Source organism: Limulus polyphemus, unplaced genomic scaffold, assembly GCF_000517525.1.
Source record: "Limulus polyphemus unplaced genomic scaffold, Limulus_polyphemus-2.1.2 Scaffold2218, whole genome shotgun sequence".
NCBI classification, from domain to species: Eukaryota; Metazoa; Arthropoda; class Merostomata; order Xiphosura; family Limulidae; genus Limulus; species Limulus polyphemus.
In genome coordinates, this window is record NW_013667828.1 from 106,599 (window position 1) to 127,395 (window position 20,797).

The following is a 20,797-nucleotide window of genomic DNA, read 5'->3' on the forward strand; positions in this document are numbered from 1 at the left end:
CTTTTAATTATGTTTGAAATTATGAACATTGCTCAACATCATGAAAATTAAACCTTATTTTCAATAAGCAATCCTGAAAAATATTTGGGGGTGCTTAACTTTTTTCCAGGTGTATATATGTTTTTTGGTTGCTTTTTTGTTTCATTCTGAGTCATTGCCATCTTTATTCATGTTCCATTTCCAACACCTTCCCAGCCTTACACCTACAGATTTCTACATTCGTCGTGTATGCTCGATGTTGATTGGAGTTCTTGTATGATTGGTTCCAGTTTAATCACTTCTTGGTTCTTCCCTGTTTTTAATATGTAGTCTTTGATCACAATCAGGTGGGCAATTTCTGCAGGACTGAGAATGCCAATGGTACACATTCTTATTTTCCATTTCTTGGAATGCTATCTTAGGTTTTTTTTACAATGTGAATCAGTATCAGTTTCATTCCTTGCCCTTCGGACTTGTTTCAGTTCCGTATGTTTTTTGTCAGGTGGTCTGCATTTTACCTGACTTCTGCATTTTGGGAGATTTTACTCACACCACTACTTGGACATCTGGCTTCAATTAGCTCCTTCTGGATGGTGGTGGTCATAACATACTCATCTGTTTCTTACACAAGTAGCTCGGGTGGTTGGATTTTCCAGTTAGATAAGTTTTTCTGTTACCTACCTAACAAACTTGGCTATTTGGGGAGTATCTTTTTAAACACCCACCTCTGTTGGGACCATCCATTGTCCTCCTGGAATGTATTTGATGGAGCTTTCTGTTATCTACATTATTACAGTTTACTATCTTACTGCTAGCAAGGCTCTAATGCATTGGGGGATGTAGCTTCTATGGAAGCACTTCTCCCTTTGAGTCTGGCACATTTTTGATCTAATTGGAGATGCTGCATGACCCATGGTCTCTTGCTATGGTTCCTTTGGATTCTCCTCTTAACTTTCCTCATTCCCTCTTCAACTATATGCATTAGTATTTGTGAAACATACGATAGTCTTGTTTTCCCTCAATTTTGTTGTTATGGAGTTTCACCAAGTACTGACACTTTCTAGTATCAATTATATATGCATTGGTGGTTGAACATATCTTCCAAGTCATCAGGTTTACCGATTCCTTCCTCTTGTCTGTATTTGTTTCTCTTCCCTGATGCTCATTTCCAAACTTTGGGGCCATGGGTTGATCAGCAGGAGGCTCCAGGACAATGGTTTACGGATGAAAGGTCTTACCATGTTAACATCCTGGCACTTCTGGCAGTTCAATGTACTTTAGTTTAATTTCTTCCTCTTGTCTGGATTTGACTAATCATGTTTCACTCTGGCTATTCAATGATCGTGGCTTATATCACTCGCTAAGGGGGCATTTGTTCTTGTTTCCTTTGAGGTGGACAGTGGATCTCCCTTTTTGAACCCATACACTTGACATAAATCTTCTGCTGTGTCATGTACCAGGTGCTTTCATTCTCATTGCAGATCACCTTTCCAGTCCAAACATACTTTCTCCCAAGGAGTGACCTCTTGATCATCAAATTTTCAGTGACTGCCTCCTATAGGGTACTTCTCCACAGGAAACATTTGACTCCTTTTTCAATTCCAAGTTACCTCTTGTTTTTGGTCTCTGGTTATTCATCCACTCACCCTGGCTGTCGATACATTTAGACAGGATTGGATCCAGTTTATAACTTTAGTTATTCTCATTCCATCAGCCTTTTTCCCAAGGTGATTTTGATTATCCATGTCACTTCAGGTTAGGTCTTTCTAATTGTTCCTTCCTGGCCAGCACAGATCTGGTTTTCCTGGCTGTTTCAGCTTGATATGTTCATTTTGTTCTTGATCGATTATACTAACCTACACTTTGGGGGCTCAGGTGGAATATTCTTTTTGTCATTTCGTTTCTGATGACCTTCCACCTTTATTCTTGGTTGGATCTGGATGACCTTCTCTGTCCTGTACATGCTCTGGGTTGCTTCACTGCTTTCAAAGCTTCTTTCCATTGACTCCATTTCCCTCAATTTCATTCCCTTGCACCACTCCTTGATGATTTTTTCCCCTTCCTCCCTTATTCTTTGGGTTTGGCTTGTGATTGATTGGCTTTTATTCCTTTGTTTCCTTCTTCTTGTAATTAATTCCTGGTGTCTTCACTCCATTCAGGCATCTTACCTTTTACCTGCATTTCAACCAGGTCATCCATTTGAGTACTTTGTCTGTCGAGCACTGGGACTACACCTCATACGTTCATCTCCCATTATCTGATTTGTTTAGCTGTTTCTTCCTCATCGGGGTACCATCCTTCACTCTGTGGTGAGATTGTAACTGGGTTTTTTCTTTTGTTATATATATATATATATATATATATATATTTTTCAGGGACCTGTCCCATGTTTTGACCAGGATCCTACTCTGTAGCAAGTGGTGCCTGTCCAGGTATACCTCAGTCACTTAAGAGTTGTACTAAAACCCACACTGTAAGTCCGTGTTGATTTCACTTTCATAATTTCCATGGCCACAAAATGCATACTGGTCATATTGTGCTAATTGGGATCCCTCATCCTACCCCAATATGGATGTCGGTTCCCAGAGGTTGAGTTTTGGATTTAGAGCTGAACCAATCAACACAAGTCCTCACATGTGTTTAGGGTGTCCCTGGTCCCTCACTCAGTTTGCCTCGAGTGCATACCCCAGTGTTGTGGGTCACTGTGAGTGCACTTGTTGGTTGCTCCACTTCTTCCTCTTGCACTACCCCTCAATGTCTTTATGCCGAGGATGTTACTGCATTTGAGGTGGTTCCTGTCTGTTTGATCTGAGTGGAATGTATGTGTATGTTATTTCACACTGCTCACATGTGTCCTGTTCATAGATTGGTGGTGAGATTTCTCTGATCGGCTGAACTTGAGGTGAAGATGGTATGATCCTTGACCTACCCCCACATGGATGTTGGTTCATGCAGTTGACTTGCCGTGTATGGTCTGTTACACCCTAGCCACTCTACATCTTGGGGCACATCTTTTATTTTATCCACATTCTGTTCATCAGGGAGATTGAAATTCTATTATATTGTTGTTAGGATTACTGTCCAACTGTTTTCTCTCTCTTTGAGATATGCTCCATACAATTTTGTGCCCGGATCTGTCACACCTTTTCCACATTAGGGTGAAGAATATACCTGGTACAGAAGTGGTGCAGTCTCCCATGTATACTCCTCTTATTAGAGAGTCCACTCATTAAGGTGTCCTATAGATGCATTTGAAAGATTCTTCTACTTTCTCCCTTGCACTGGTCCCTCCACCTATTCAATGTGGGATTCCAGCTATGCATGTGAGCAGAAGGGACTTTTTTGGAAGTTATAATTTTCCTACACTGAAAATGTATTTCCGATAGGTACTTACTTCCACTCACACTTCCCACCCTTCCTCCCCACTGTCAACCAGTGCTTACTTTTTGCTTCAACTTGAAGTGATAGCTAGTTAGAATAACAAAGAGGGAGTCACGTGGGTGAATGGCACTACTGTTGGTGGAGGTTTGTCACAGGATAATTTACATGCAAGAATCAGTTAAACTATGTGAACCAAGGGATGCATGGGAGTGAAAGGCTTGTGGTATACAAAAAGAATGTTTCAAGTGGAGGGCAGAACTGATGAGAATAGTTATGTATGTGAGTGGAAGTAAGGAACTGTTGAAAATACATTTTCAGTGTAGGAAAATTATAACTTTAATTGTCTTTTTAACTGTGGCATATTTAAGTAAGAAACCACCGTACGTGCTATAGTCAATCAAGCAGACAACAGTACAAATGGCAGTTACACATGCACTGTAAGGGAAACTATACGGCAATTTCAAAGTAACCATTGGTATAGTGTAAATTGAGCTCCTTCTAATGACTATTAACACTTGTGTCAACTAATTACAAGGTAAGTTGTAGATTTCAAGGCAAAAGTATAGAAGGTGGGCATGGCAACTGTCAAGGGTTGTAAAATTTATTTCTCTTTCCCAGTGTCAGTTTGGTCAAGCACATGTAGTTAGCATGTAGAAATTCCTGTACATTGTCGGTCATATGGCAAAGAGTGAAGCAATGCTAAAGTCGAAATTTTTCAAAGTGCACGGTTCACGTGACAAAAACTGCAGTTTAAGTTTTTTTGTAAGGTTTTTTTAGAAACAAATTCAAATTATAACATACCTAATGATGTTACTTTCATTGATATATATTGATTGTAAAGTGTTTTAATTAAATTTTGAATGTAACAGTACCATATGCATAAAGAAATTTAAAAATGGTGCTGGGGCAATAGGGTTAAACATTTTTCAAATATGTGATTCATGTATATTTGAAATTATGTGAAACATTGTGAGAGATCCATATTTAGAGAAGCTGTTATTCAAAACAGGACCAGTTCAGAACTATTGATAAATTTATATTACTTTTGTTGTTTACTTTACTTATAACTTCACACTACTAATATCTTTGGTAGTAAAATCAAAAATGCTACAAAAGTCCTTATTAGTAGCTCAGTCGGGTTATAATCCAGTAGTTTTAAAGCTTATATCCTTATTTCTAGTAATGTGCTTTATATGAAAATAAAAACTGTTAATCATTCACTGCAGCTGGGATGTATATGACTCACTGCATTGGGAAATATACGTTCCAGCCCCAGTGAAAAGGTTAAAAAGATAAATATTTTCCCTTATTTTGGAAATATAGAAACACCTTTCACGTAAGTATTCTAACCTTCAAGCAATAACAAATTGATTTTGTAACAAGTCTATAAGAACTGTAGCTGTCCTAAACAATACTAGTTTTGATGAAAAAAATCTAAATAAAGTCTAGAGCACACTCCCACACACACATTGTCAGAGTCTGGAAAATGCCAAGGCTGAAATATTTATTATTATTGGCAATGTTTAATTGACAACGTTAAATTATACAGTAATCAATTTCTTGAACAAAAATTAATGTGTGGGCCTGGACTCCACTCTCAGACCTACATCTGTTTGTACAATGTTAACCCACTGCTGATTCTTAGTATAGGGTACAGTCTGCCTCCGGCAGTTGAATGTGTGCCATGTAGAGTATATGGCATGCAAAAATTCTGTAGGTGCTTAGGGTAGCCACAGTCAATGGGTTAAACAATTCAGTTATGCAGTTATAAATTAGTAACATAAAATAGTTTTAAAAAAACCTGTAGCCTTCCCTCAAGTCAGCAGTTCAAAATTAGTGACAGATAATTACAGTAGCTTTGCAATAACTATGTCAGTATGAGCAAATTTAATGACAATGGAAATTCAATCTGAGACACTCAAATCACAAAGCATCCCCCCACCTGCCATTATGTTGCTTAACAACAAATATAATGGTAGTATTTTGATTGCTTGGAATAATGGAAAACTAGATAATCTGAAACTATTTCAATCAGTTCATTATTTTCATGATCGTTGACTTAATTGTAATTTCAACAAATCAATCTTTGGAATAATCTAAAAAAGTAATGATCAGAAACACTAATATTGATTACTTTATTATTTTAATGATATTAATTGATTAAGCATTTATAGTTTATGATACACTAATCACTATAATCATTGCTCATAGATGATCAGTTATATTGCCCATCTCTACTAATATTAACAGTAACAAAGAAACGTGTGTTTTGTAGATTGTTACATCATTTTGCGTATGTGTGTGTGTTATCACAATTATTTTGATGGCTGGGTACATTATTAATAAATAAAAATGGGCTTGTCGTCTAATCAAATACTGGGATTTGACTTTCACTTTTATACTGCACCAAAGTGAGGAGAACATTTTTGCAACAACAGGTTGAAAACAATCAATCCTAAGATGTATAGTAAACCAACAGCTATAAGTGAGTACTGTTCACTACCTGCTTTCCCTCTGTCTTTTCAGTTAAAAATTAAGGGTAGCTACACACAGATAGCCTTTGTGTAGTTTAGTGAGAAAATTAAAAAAAAACAATCTAACTGAAAAAAATAGGCCTGAATTAACCCTTTCTTATCTCCACCCATACATTTAGGCCATTTTCAGTAATACAAAAAATCCCTTCCATGGATGATACAGGGTTAAAGGAATGCCTTTTTTATGCTTTATTGTGGAAAGTAAAAGTTGTCAAAATGTACTTAGTCCACGAGTGTCTGAAAAACAGTTTTATAATGTCTGCACGTAACCAACAGGTTCTGGTTCTGGTTTAGATTCCTAAGTATTAAAATGTTTAGTTACTGTATAGTGTAATCTAGCTGCAATAAAGAAACACAATAATGTGTGCAGGTAACCAACAGGTTAGGGTTCAGGTTTAGATTCTTAAGTATTAAAATGTTTAGTTACTGTATAGTGTGATCTACCTGCAATAAAGACACACTGTTAGTCGTTTGTGATGTTATTGATAATTTTTTTATGTGTTATTGTGTTGTAATGATATGTGTGTGTGTGTGTGTGTGTGTGCTTTTAAATCATAGAGAACATTCTACATCCATACAGGTGGGGGGTCCAAAAAATGAAGTATTCATTGTTAAGTGAATATTTATCTGAAAATTAGGAATTATTCTTGATATTCACTTGACACAGAATATACAGAAGGCTGTTGTGGGTGTTTAAACCATTAGAACTAGTAGTTTTCAAGCATGTATGTATAGTCAGTTCACAGTAACTGCATGTTCTCTTCCTGTTATTACCCGTATGTGTATTCCACCCCACCTCACCTTGCTTGTTGCTGTGCATGATTGTCTACCCCAGTTGGTTATTGGCCGAGAAGAGACCTAACAATCACCTGTGGATTGGTCGTAGCTGTGAAAACCTCTCCCGGCGGCGGCTTTTGACGGAGCCTGGGCTGGAATCCTCCAATTTGTTTGGGCATGGTTCTCCTCTGCTTTCCTCACCTAGTCGGTCTCCACCATTTATAAGTCCTGATCAGCAGGGAGGAGACAGCTGTTTTGTGGACGAGCCTCCTCTCCAGAGTAAGTTTAGTTTTTACTATCATATAGCTTTAAGCTGTACTATTCTTTATAATACTAAAGAATTGAAAAACGAATTTCTACTTTGGAGAATAAATAAATGTTCTAATAAACAATTATTGACTGATAATAAGTGCAACAAAATAACCTGTTGGCTAAATTCACCAGTCAGTAATTGTTTTATTCTAACCCACCCTCTTCTGTGTTCAGTTTTACTAAAATCTGTCACTTAGTATAATTAGCCTTCATTCTTGAACCTAAATGATATATTGAGCCTACATAGTATATTTAGCCTACATCCTTGAGCCTACATAGTATATTTAGCCTACTTCCTTGAGCCTACGTAGTATATTTAGCCTACTTCCTTGAGCCTACGTAGTATATTTAGCCTACTTCCTTGAGCCTACGTAGTATATTTAGCCTACTTCCTTGAGCCTACGTAGTATATTTAGCCTACTTCCTTGAGCCTACACAGTATATTTAGCCTACATGCTTGAACATACACATTGTATTTAGGCTACATCTTTGAGCCTACATGTTATATATTGTGCCTACTTCCGTGAGCCTACATGTTATATATTGTGCCTACTTCCTTGAGCCTACATGTTATATATTGTGCCTACTTGATTAAGCCTACATGGTATATTAAGCCTATAACCAGCATAAATATGATATTAATGTGAGGAACTCTTGGCATAACAGATATTAATGTGACATTAAACTGAGGAACAGGTTTCATGTTATGACATAACAAGTATAAATAGGAAATTAAAATGAACAGTTTTTATCTTGTGACGTAACCAATATTAGTATGATATTAAGTTGAGAATCGGTTTTCATCTCGTGACAAAACCTGTATAAATATGACATTAAAGTGAGGAACAGTGTTCATGTTATGACATAATCAGTATAAATAGGAAATTAAAATTAACAGTTTTTATCTTGTGACGTAACCAATATTAGAATGATATTAAATTGAGAATCGGTTTTCTTTTCGTGATATAACCAGTAAAAATATGACATTATAGTGAGGAACAGTTTTAATATCATGACATAACCAGTATAAATATGACATTATAATGAGGAATAGTTTTAATATCATGACATAACCAGTATATATATATATATAACATTATGGTGAGGAACAGTTTTAATATCATGACATAACCAGTGTAAATATGACATTATAGTGAGGAACAGTTTTAGTATCATGACATAACCAGTGTAAATATGACATTATAGTGAGGAACAGTTTTAATATCATGACATAACCAGTATAAATATGACATTATAGTGAGGAACAGTTTCATCTAATTTCTGAAGTAGGTTTAACTTCTATCTCTCCATTGAAACTGTTTACTATAATCTTTTTGTTTACAGCACCCGTTCCTACTCCAAGATCGCCACTGAAACAAGGGATGATTCACCAGATTCATCATAGGTATGCTACAGCATTTGCTGAAGGAACTTTTTAGTAAAGTTTTTGTATTTTCTGTATTTCACATACTTTAGAATCTGAAATCCAAACTTTGTTTAATAAAAACAAAAAAACCTTTTACATTACTGTTGAGGAAGGTTTTGTTAAATGTATGTATACAGTTCAACAAGTGTATAGTTTTGTGTTTTTAATTAGTTTGTATACAGTTTCAGCAAGTGTATAGTTTTGTGTTTTTAATTAGTTTGTATACAGTTTCAGCAAGTGTATAGTTTTATGTTTTTAATTAGTATGTATACAGTTTCAGCAAGTATATAGTTTTATGTTTTTAATTAGTATGTATGTATACAGTTTCAGCAAGTGTATAGTTTTATGTTTTTAATTAGTATGTATGTATACAGTTTCAAGAGGCATGCTATTCACTCTCCACACCCAGCCCTGAGCATTAAAGAAAGCCTTGAATATAACTCTACTTTGCTTCATACACTATCACTCTTATTATTTTTTGTACCACTGAATGTAGGCTGCAAGTGAACATGTTCCTTTCACCAGATATGGAATCTGTTTCTTTGTAAAAGAAAATTACCTGGTAATATAACACCAGAAAAAAAGTGTCTTACTTGCAATCTGAACACTTGTAGCCCCACATCATAGGTTTTTCACAGAAATCACATGTAGTAAGCTTTATTCTTTGGATGAATCTGGAAATACACAAGTACAATCAGTTTCACTCAAGGGTGATCCAAAACATGGTTATGGTGGAGAAAAAATTGAAAACAAATTTTAAAAATTTGGTCCAGATAATTAAAAACATAAAACTATACACTTGCTGAAACTGTATACATACTAATTAAAAACATAAAACTATACACTTGAACTGCGAATCAAGGGGCTTAAGTCCCATTGCCTCAAAAAGTGCTCTGCACTTTGGGACTATTGGTGTGCTGTCAAATCCTGTTATGCATATAGGCCTTTTGTAGCTTTTCCCCAAACATTCTAAAAGAAATCCCAAATGAAGAAAGTCTTCAAAGATAATCTCATTATTAGTATTGATCAAAATATGTTACATATATGGCATAATTATTTTTATCATTCATTTATTATATGTATGTTTAGTTATGTAAGAGGATTATTTTGTATTGTCAGCTAAGTATATAGATGTAGAACTAACATAGATATCCTAAGCTGGCCAAATCTTGTGAAATGTTAATGGGGTCAGGTCAGATATATTGCTAACAGCAAGATTATCCAACTGATAAACCAATGGATTCCAGTTATTACAAGTTTTTGTTTTATGACATTCTATTTACTAGGTTCATATTTAGTTCAGTTCCAGGTTGGTAGCTTGCTCTGCTCAGAAATTATTGATAATTATGACATGTTTTTCAATCCTTTTGTCATTTGTTCCAATGTCAATGGAATTAAGTTTACCTCTGCTTCAACTTTTGGGATCCACTTATTTTCTACAATCTTGCATTAAGATTAGGTTCTAAACAAAAGTGGTAATAGAATAATAGTAAAGAAGTTTGTGTTTTTATAAATGATCACTTGTTGTTTGACTAATTGAAAAATGGAAGTTTATTTTATCAATATTCGTGTTATAAGGACTCTGAAAACAATTTAAGTATATTTTATGTTTCTTTCAGTATCTGTATCACATATATTGTAGAGGAAAAGCCATGTTATAATTTGGTTTATGTTCTAGGTATTATTGTCACAAGGACTGTAAAGAAAGTGCTTTGTCATAATTTGAATCATGTTTCAGGTATTGTCATAAGACTTTCTGTACAGTTCTTGTGACAACAATATCTGGAATATAAATCAAGTCATAAGACTTTCTATACAGTGCTTGTGACAATAATACCTGAAACATGATCCAATTTATAACAAAGCACTTTCTTTATAGTCCTTGTGACAATAATACCTGGAACATGAATCAAGTCATTATACTTTCTATACAGTTCTTGTGACAACTTTGATTTATCTTCCAGGTATTGTTGTCACAAGAACTGTACAGAAAGTCTTATGACTTGATTTATATTCCAGATATTGTTGTCACAAGGACTATAAAGAAAGTGCTTTGTCATAATTTGAATCATGTTTCAGGTATTATTGTCACAAGGACTGTATAGAAAGTCTTATGACTTGATTTATGTTCCAGGTATTGTTGTCACAAGGACTGTAAAGAAAAAGTGCCTCCTTCCTGTGGCTTACCAAATGAGTATGTTAGATATTTTGCTGAAACTTTCAAAAATGAAGGTGAGATTTTTCTTGCACTGTAATATTATTAATATATGTGTTCCAGAGTATTCTTAAGGTGAGATTTACAGTTTATGTAATGTTGTTAATTTCTGAATGAAATAGAGAATCATCTAAGAAACTTACTATGTAGGGTATTAGGTTCAACATACAGTGTATTATATTCCTTTAACTTTGCCAGACCTTTTGTATTTGTGATCTTCAATAAGAGTATGTTCCCCATACTCTTCATTGTTGCCATTCATTGTTTACACAATAAGGTAGTAATTTTCTTGTTTTCTTATAGAAAATTTTATTTTATTTATAATGTTTCTTCTTTTTTTTTTTTTCATTACTAGCTCTTCTGTACTGAATTACTGTACAGTTTTTGTTGGTGTTTTACAGTTAGAGACAATGATAACACCTTATCTTGAACATAAAGTAACATAACTCCTTACAAAAAAGAAATCACAATTTCATTGAGTATTAATGATTGTTTAAACTTTTCACTGAATGATTCACTAAAGAAACATTTGTAAAGTTCTTCAAGCAAGTACAAGGGTAACTTGGGGCTCGAGTTAGGCAATCTGGTGTTTAGCCAATGACCATCATGGGTTATCTGCATCTTTTGTTGTTCAGCCACTTGATATTGAGAAAAATTGTAAACAATGGTCAAACTTATTTAAGAACAAAAAAAAGCTGGCTGCAAGCACAAAACTTGTGGAAAAAAAAGACTATGATAAACAGTCGATAAGCCTTTTTCAGTAACTTGTACACATAATTCATGCAAATCTTTCAATGGGATTCCCAAAACTTAAAATAGCAATTAAAAACCTCTGAGTTGTGAAGTGAAAAAAAATATATATTCAAAAGAACTGAAACACTACTTGTCAACAAAGTTTAAAATTCAATAGAATAGTAAAATGAAAAGACAAGTATTTTTTCAAAATTGATATCAGCAGTCTAATTATATCTGCTAATGGTATGCAACTCATGAATTGTTGACACTTTTCTGAGTATCTCTGAAAGTAACTGATAAACATTTGCTAGTGCTCAAAAATAGTTTCAAGCCCTGTAACTGATGAGTTCAATGTGGTTTGCACAGACTTTGAATTTGACGAGAACCTCCTTGAAATTCATTAAAGGGGTATCAAACAATTCAAAAGTTTTAAATTTAAAAACAAATTGTCTTTGCCTTTGCCAGCAAACCCTGCTAGTGTGATGACACCAGTTGTTATATCGATAATACAAAACATGCATGAACTCTGCTATTAAAAGAAGATTTAGAATGTGGTTTTCTTTATCACATGTAGTTATATATGGTAAACATATATAATCATGGAACCACTCGTTGAAAAATTGAAAAAACTCTTGGAAACATTTTCAGTTATCTGTATGAACCATGTTCAGTATAATAGAAAGATACCTCTTGTTGAGTTTCCTTGTGCTTGAATTTGACATGGTTTGAAACATATTCTAAACCTAAATCATAAGTAACTATGCTATATTCTGGAATACATAATTCACTAAAATTCAGAGGAGCTGGGTGAAACCTGACAAGTCTTACTCAATTTTAAAATAGTTTGAAAGCTTTCTAAACAAACTGTTTGATTAAATAAATTGGAATAGGATGTAAGTAATGTGTGTTTAGATTTAGAAGAAAAGATTGAAACCTAGGACTAAACATTTATATCTCTTACATTACTTTACATTTTGATTTTGATTCTTTTGAAGTGCCTTTGCAACAAAAAAACATTTTACTTTTTCTCCATTCACATAACCTTGTAATATTTTTAAAAGGATAAATAAAGAGTGTTGTTTAAGTGGAATGCAGTTACAAGAATAAATTATTAGTTGCTGCATTAACAAACAAATAGAATAATTCTGCTAAGCTTGCTGACTTCATGCTTTGCTGCTCTGTGTTTTGTACATTGGTGATTATTTTTCACATTGCTCTATAGGTATATAATTATATATGGCTTCAGAATCGAATTACAAAATTATTCTTTATAACACCTTACAGTTTAAAGCACTTCCTTTCAGTATAGATACTTGTGACATTTTTAGAGTCTGTATTTGTCTTGTGGGTTGTGGGATTAGAAAAACCTGTATAAGTACCTGTAAGTTTCTGATCTTATACTTGAATATGCACCAAAAGAAGAAGAGAAATTAAAATAAATATTTGAGTATCTTTTCAAAATAAAAATAACTGGGTAGATGCTATGGAGTTTAAAGGAAGTAAAACAAGCTGTTGGGCCTTGGGTGTCATTTTACTGTATTCTGCCCATGGGTTTTTGCAGGGAATTATTCACCAATTCTCAACCAGGCCCATTTTCCTGGTGCACCTAATTTCATAAAGAGTGATAGTGGGCGGAAGAAGAAACGGTCTAGGCTGCACCCAAGTATCAACATTCCGGCATTTTCAGGCCCAGACTCCTCGTCAAACACGTCATCCTGCAACTCGTCCACGCCTTCTTCTCCTGCATTAATAATCACCTCAGCTCAGCAAACCCCACCCTCTGCATCAAGATTAGAGCAATTTCAGTTTCCAGGTACCTCAGCCCTGTCAAAGTTTATGTCTGCTTAATGTTTGTAGCTGTACTAGCTTCATGTTTCTTTTGTATCCCATGTGAATGTTATCTTCTTGCTATGTGGCTCAAGGTCTGGAGTGGTATAAAAATATACAAGTATTACACATATTCTTCATGTTTAGGTACAATCTAACTACTGGTAAACAATATGTATGTAAAATGTGCATGACTCACCATCAGACATTTATTTCTCCATGTTAATACATGATGTAACTACTGGTAAACAATAGATGTGTAATATGTGTATGACTCACCATTAGACATATTTTATTCTCCATATTAATACATGATGTAACTTCTGGTAAACAATAGATTTATAATATATGCATGACTCTCCATTAAACATATTTTATTTTCCATACTAGTACATTATGTACCTAATGGTAAACAGAAGATGTATAGTGTGTTAACTTTCATTATGAATAGTTAAATTAGCTGAAAGTTTTTTTTATGATTTCTGCCACTCTTAACTTTTTCTCCATCTACAACTACTTTTTAGCATTTCTCTGTGACATTATTTGACTTGTCTAAAGAATAATTATTTATATTACATGTTTTAATTTTCAGATCTAAATAATGTTCCACAGTCGGAAAAAGATGTTACCATTGAGCCCAAACCTATTGTGGAGGTAGTGGAAACACAGAAGTCAAATGACAGTGATAAAACAGTGTCAGGAACATCAGGCTCAGGAAGTGTAAGTCTGTAATAGGAATACAGAAGTCTTAACAGACAGTGATAAAACACTGACAGGAACAACAGACTCAGGAAATGTATGTCTGTTAAAGTGATAGGAATACAGAAATATAACTGATAATAAGAGAACAATGTGAAGAACATGAAGCTTAGGGAATTCAAGTTTGTATAAGTACCAGTTTAATTATTTCAATGAAGTAGTTTACAGAAGTATAATGGATAATAAGAGAACAGTGTGAGGAACATCAAGCTGAGGGATTTCAAGTTTGTATAAGTACCAGAAGGGTAGCAGTTTAATTAGTTCATTGAAGTAGTTTACAGAAGTATAATGGATAATAAGAGAACAGTGTGAGGAACATCAAGCTGAGGGATTTCAAGTTTGTATAAGTACCAGAAGAGTAGCAGTTTAATTATTTCAATGAAGTAGTATTGACACAAAAGAGTTAGCATATAGATATTTGTAGGAATTACAGAAACACAAGTGTAATAACAGTTACGAAACAGTGTGAGAAATTTTAATGTTAGGAAATAGAGGTGTATATAAAAAAAACAGGAAGACAAATGTGGTGATATTGATAAAGCATTGTGATAAGTGTTAGGAAATAGAAATTTATATAAAAAACAGGAATAAATGTGTGGTGATATTGATAAATCATGAGAAATGTTAGGAAATAGAAGTTTATATAAAAAAACATTGAGAGAAAACTGAGTTGTGAATGTTCACCCATGGTTAATAGTTAATATGAGAGGGTGAATAATGTTGGCTAATATTATTTTAAATTGTAATTAAGTTTACTTACTGCTTCCTGGAGTTGGGTGTTTGTGTCATTTCTAGTTTCTACTCCACCAGACTGATTCTGAGAAGACACTAGCTGACCGAGTGGACTCCCAGGATAGCCAAGTTTCTGACATGGATCCCAATGAAAGATCATGGCCTCGACAGAATAGTGTATGTATTGTGAATTGGGTAGTAAATTTTCTATTCAGTGTTCACCATCAAATAACATAAGTATAATTAAATAAGTGGAACTGCAAGCATTAGTTCTCTGTTTTAAATAGAAGTATGTGTGCTATTGTTTTTTTGTACAATCTTTTCCTTGTTCAAATAAACACCATCTTCAAGGTTTCCAAGATTTCCTCTGCATACTTTTTACCATTAAAATGAAATATCTTTTCAAAGAAAAACATAGATTTTGTTGAAATGAAGAGAGAGAGATATTACCAAAAAAGATAACTATTTTCTAGTTTTCAATTTAAACAACAAAAGCTTGAGTGTGCTCCTGTTTCTCAAATACAAAATGTTTATCTGTGCTGAATTACTCATGATTTTATACCATGTAGACACTTATGTAGAAAGCAAAGATAATAATTTTTGAAGTATTCCTTTCAGTTTTATTTCAGTCAGTTTTTATTGTTGGTAAAAATTTATCCTAACATTATTTTTTAAAAAACATGTATAATTTTGTTCGTGTATTTTCCAGCTATCCTTAAGGGAATGGGATATCCCCTTTGACGAACTTCAGATAGAAGAGACGATTGGTGTAGGGAGGTTTGGTGTAGTTTACAAGTATGTCTTTTGGTTCAGTAAAAAAAATTATGATAAAATATTTTGGGTATTTTACAGTTTTTCTGAGTATTAGTGGGTAGGATTTGGCGTAATATATAATTAAATCTTGCACTTCAGGTTACACATTGTTTATTTCTTAAACTTTATAAAAATAGTTTAAAGGAAATTTAAAGATATTAAATATGGAAGTAAATGAGGAAATATATTCTTCAGAGAAAAATAAAATAATCGTATGTTTAGAAATTAAATTTTTTAGATTAATCTCAATACATTTCTGTATATTTCCATCATGATGTGAATAAAACAATAATATTTTATTTATTTGCATTATTTTGTGAACTGTACAGGTTTAAAGGTTCTTGCTGATTAAAGTTTGTAAAATCAGTCATTTCTTTGTGTCTTCACAGAGGAAACTGGCATGGTAGTGTCGCCATAAAAATGTTAAATATGGATGATATGGATGACAAGAAGACCCTGGAGACCTTCAAACAAGAAGTAAGTACTTTATAGATTGGTGTTTCACACGCAGAAAATGTTCAAAGGAGAATTACATGAATACATTAGATTTGTATTATGCACAGAAAATAACTTGGGAAGGATTGTGTTACTAAACAGTATCAGTAAATCAGATTGGTATACAGTAAAAATATCTCGGGAAGGATATTATTATTAAACAATATTAATAAATCAGATTGGTATTATACAGTGAAAATATCTTGGGAAGGATTGTGTTGTTAAACAGTATCAGTAAATCAATTTGGTATTATGCAGTGAAAAGAAGTTGGGAAGGATATTGTTACTAAACAGTATCAGTAAATCAGATTGGTATACAGTAAAAATATCTCTGGAATGATATTGTTATTAAACAATATCAGTAAATCACATTGGTATTATGCAGTGAAAAGAACTTGGGAAGGAATTGTTATTAAACAGTATCAGTAAATCAGGTTGGTATTATGCAGTGAAAAGAACTTGGGAAGGATTGTGTTATTAAACAGTATCAGTAAATCAGATTGATATTATGCAGTGAAAAGAACTTGGGAAGGATTGTGTTATTAAACAGTATCAGTAAATCAGATTGATATTATACAGTGAAAATAACTTGGGAAGGATTGTGTTATTAAACAGTATCAGTAAATCAGATTGATATTATACAGTGAAAATAACCTGGGAAGGATTGTGTTATTAAACAGTATCAGTAAATCAGATTGGTATTTTACACTAAGTAACATGGGAAGGATTGTGTTACTAAATGATATAAATAAATCAGATTGGTATTATACAGTGAAAATAACCTGGGAAGGACTGTGTTATTAACCCTACATATAGGGCTGGGTGGAATCCATCCAGCTCGTAATGACGAATATATCCATGATAGTAATTATACTCTAATTCTTTATAATGTACGTGTATCTTCACAAAAATGTTATTGGTAAATATTACAAGGCTTTTGTACACAAAATGTCAGGTTCTTGAATTTAGTATTAAGATTTTTTTATTAAAGATTTTCTTCTAAAATTTTTTTATTTAGAATTTTGACTATCCAACGTGTAAAATAATTTTGATTTCAAGATTATAAATACTTTTCTTTGTCTGAAAATTGTCAAGTTTTGTTTGCATACCTTCTACATCCTCCTAAATAACCATCAAACATTTTTTGAACATAATTTTGTATTTTATCAACCATAACTATATGGTGTTAGTCGATTTGACTGACGTCTTAACCATAAAAATGACCCTTTACTTTGTTCTAGAATGATTGCATGTTGTGACAGAAAACTACAAACATTTATTCTAAATAGCTTAATTCTCATAACAGTATACATCTATTTATATTTATTTAATTTTTTGTTTTATTGACCTTTGAACCATGTCTGACACAAGTTGAAAATTACACAACGTACATGCAGCTCACTTTACTGTATCGAAAAACTTAATGCATAAGCTGCTCGCTAGAATACCTTATGAAGACTTTTTGTATTTTTTCTTTCATTATCTTATCTAATAAGTTTCTATTTTTATGATTTTAGCTACTTTTATAATAATTGATAATGAAAACAATTGAAAAATAAATAACTGCATAATTAAATATCAAACACTTTTTTTCATCAAAACTTTGTTTTATTTGTTATTTCCTCTACAGTAACATACTTGATTCTCCAGGTTGTATAATGAAAATAAAGGTTACAATGTGCAAAATAAGATGTATAGTATGGTTAAATTGATTGTAAAATTTCAAAGAGTTTATACTTGTCACATTTTCACACTTATTTTCTGTAGTAATTTTATTGTAAGGAGCTGACTGAGAAACAAAATGAATAGTACTGTTTGTCTTTTATTGGCATGGATCACTGAATTTCAAAGTAAAATTCCTGAGAGTTTCTTCTAATCTTTTCACACCTATTTCCTATGTTTATCTACTGTTAGTGGCTGAAGTAGAAACATGCTGAATATAAAGCAAAGAATTGCTGTTCTTTACTTAGTTTGACACCGTTAATATCAAATAAATTCATGCTGCATAATTCCCAGAATTTTCTCTGCTTTGAAAAGAAAGTGGGGTAGGACTTATCAACATGTTGGCAGTGTAATGGTTTCAACGACAATTGTCTAAAGTAATATAAAATGTTTGTTATGGGCTGATCCCAAAAGTCAATAAGCGGATGTATTCTACTGAATCTATTTGAATCCTGGCTCCGAGAACATAGTGGGGTAGAATTTACTGGCTTTCTTACAGTTGCAACAAGAATTGTCTAAAGTACCTTATAAAAGTGAGAGAAAATATTTATGATATGGCTCTGTGCAAAGTTGTTTCTGATCCAATAAACTTGTTAAGTATTTGGATGCTTGTTATCTTCATGGGTGGTCGGGATTTAGTGTTGGTTTAGCCTTCTTGATTATAACTTTAGAAACAAATTATTCACCAGCGAACTGTAAGTTCAACAGGGTGTTTACAAAGTATTACCTGCAAGTAAGTAAACTTGGCTACCATATATTATGTATGTTTGTGTGTGTGTGTATATAATATATATTAATATTATTTTCAAATAAATACTTAAATGTCAGTTAATTTTCTTCAAACATAGAACAATAAATGAAAAATAATAATACTACTTACAATGCTACAAAGTCATTATTTGCATTCGTGAGCCATACTTGCTGAGCCTCATCCAAATTCACATGTGGAGATGGAAAAATAATTTTTGTAGACTTTATATAAGTATTTTGGAATAAAAAAAAAAGATAAATTACTATACCAATATCCCCAAATCCTCTGTAATTTATCAGGTTTCCTAACTAAATTGTATTTGGGTTTAAAAAAAATAATTTCTATTCACAAAATAGCCTTGATCGTAATAGTTCAAACTTTCCAATGATATACGATTTTCTCTCCTAAATAACTTAGGAAGAGTGACAGAATTATGTAGAAGAAATGTACAGCTTTCAATTGGTTATAAAGTTATTGGTATAAAAAAGCTGGCATAGATAAACAAGTCTTCTCAAATGATGAAATGGTGGGTGGAGCCAATATGGTGGACTCAATAAATATTATGATATCTCAGCAAATAGAAAAGTTGGGAGGTTCTTATTTTATATGATAGCTTGCCAAGATTGGAAATTTGAGTTTATAATTCATATTAAAATATAATGTTGTATTGCGGGTGTCATAAAATGTAATTTAACCAAAACCCAGAAGATCGTACCAGTGTGACTCATTTAAAATGGTTATTTAGCTATTTTTTTATATTTACTTTCAAATTAAGAAAATAACTAATGCATAATACTAAAATTTGAATTAAAATCTACAATTTGATACCAAGTTTATTGACATACATTAATAAAATAGTAGTTCTATAAAGTCTACAAACATGATTACATGCCCTCTGACCCCTAGCTACCAGTAACGATAGGGGTAAAATACATATCAATAATTCATTTAGAATGGTGATAATATAAGAAACAAATTTAGAAGTAAAAATTTACATCTTAATTTTCATGTCTGTAGAAAACTTTTCTGTTAAATTGATATTTAGTATTATAATGGAAAATGATCATTGGCAAATTGTACTAATTTTTCAGGAATATTGCCAAGTATTTAGTGTGCAAATAATGATGTTATTTCAATTGATAAGTGAACTATTAATTTCTAAGAAGTTCAAATTACACGGAGGGCTAGTAATTCAAAATTCTTAAGAAATGACATATAAATTAAGATGTGCAAAGTCAGAGAAATTTTGAAAAATGCAGACTAATAATTCTAAACTTAAATTTTTATGATATAAATTTGATATGAATTCATCAAATATTGTTTATTAAATGGATTAATAATGTCTTCAACTAATAATTCCTATTTTGAATCAATGTATAACAATACTTATACATAAAGATATTTTTTTGTGTTATGCTTCTTTAGGTGGCAAACTTCAGAAAGACAAGACATGAAAACCTAGTCCTTTTTATGGGGGCCTGTATGAAACCTCCACGTTTAGCTATAGTCACAAGGTTAGTGGTCAAAATCTGACAGTGACTTGACTAGATATAGCTAGTTATCATAAGCTGACATTTCCACAACTAGCTATAGTTTTTGGTCATTAGCTGATGTTTAAATATCTACCGATAGTTAGTGGTAAAAAGCAGACATTTACACGAATGACTGTAGTTAGTAGTAAAAAGCTAACGTTTACTTGACTAGCTCTAGTTAGTGGTAAACAGTTGATGTTTGCATGAGTAGCTGTAGTTACTAGTAGAAAGCTGACATTTACATATTTAGCTATATATAGTTAGTGGTAAAAAGCTGAAATTTACATGAATAACTGTAGTTAGTGGTAAAAAGCTGTGATTTACATGAATAACTGTAGTTAGTGGTAAAAAGCTAATGTTTACATGACTAGTTGTAGTTAGTGGTAAAAAGCTAATGTTTACAGGACTAGCTGAAGTTAGTGGTAAAAAAGCTGATGTTTACAGGACTAGCTGTAGTTAATGGTAAAAGCTAATGTTTACATGACTAGCTGTGGTTAGTGGTAAAAAGCTAATGTTTACATGACCAGCTGTAGTTAGTGGTAAAAAGCTGACGTTTACATGACTAGCTGTAGTTAGTGGTAAAAAGCTGACGTTTACATGACTAGCTGTAGTTAGTGGTAAAAAGCTGACGTTTACATGACTAGCTGTAGTTAGTGGTAAAAAAGCTGACGTTTACATGACTAGCTGTAGTTAGTGGTAAAAAGCTGACGTTTACATGACTAGCTGTAGTTAGTGGTAAAAAAGCTGACGTTTACATGACTAGCTGTAGTTACTGGTAAAAAGCTGACGTTTACATGACTAGCTGTA

The 20,797-nt window shown here is 32.9% G+C and overlaps 1 protein-coding gene across 1 annotated transcript in view; it reads left to right on the forward strand.

Annotated features, from left to right (window-relative positions):
• The window catches only part of LOC106466312 (kinase suppressor of Ras 2-like), a 53,128-nt gene that overhangs the window by 21,464 nt on the left and 10,867 nt on the right, over positions 1-20,797 (forward strand). Inside the window, exons 3-9 of the mRNA XM_022394280.1 lie at positions 10,539-10,641; positions 12,921-13,172; positions 13,779-13,906; positions 14,741-14,854; positions 15,387-15,472; positions 15,880-15,967; positions 19,884-19,972. Of these exons, the coding sequence (XP_022249988.1) occupies positions 10,539-10,641; positions 12,921-13,172; positions 13,779-13,906; positions 14,741-14,854; positions 15,387-15,472; positions 15,880-15,967; positions 19,884-19,972 (860 nt within the window). The remainder of the gene's footprint in view (positions 1-10,538; positions 10,642-12,920; positions 13,173-13,778; positions 13,907-14,740; positions 14,855-15,386; positions 15,473-15,879; positions 15,968-19,883; positions 19,973-20,797) is intronic.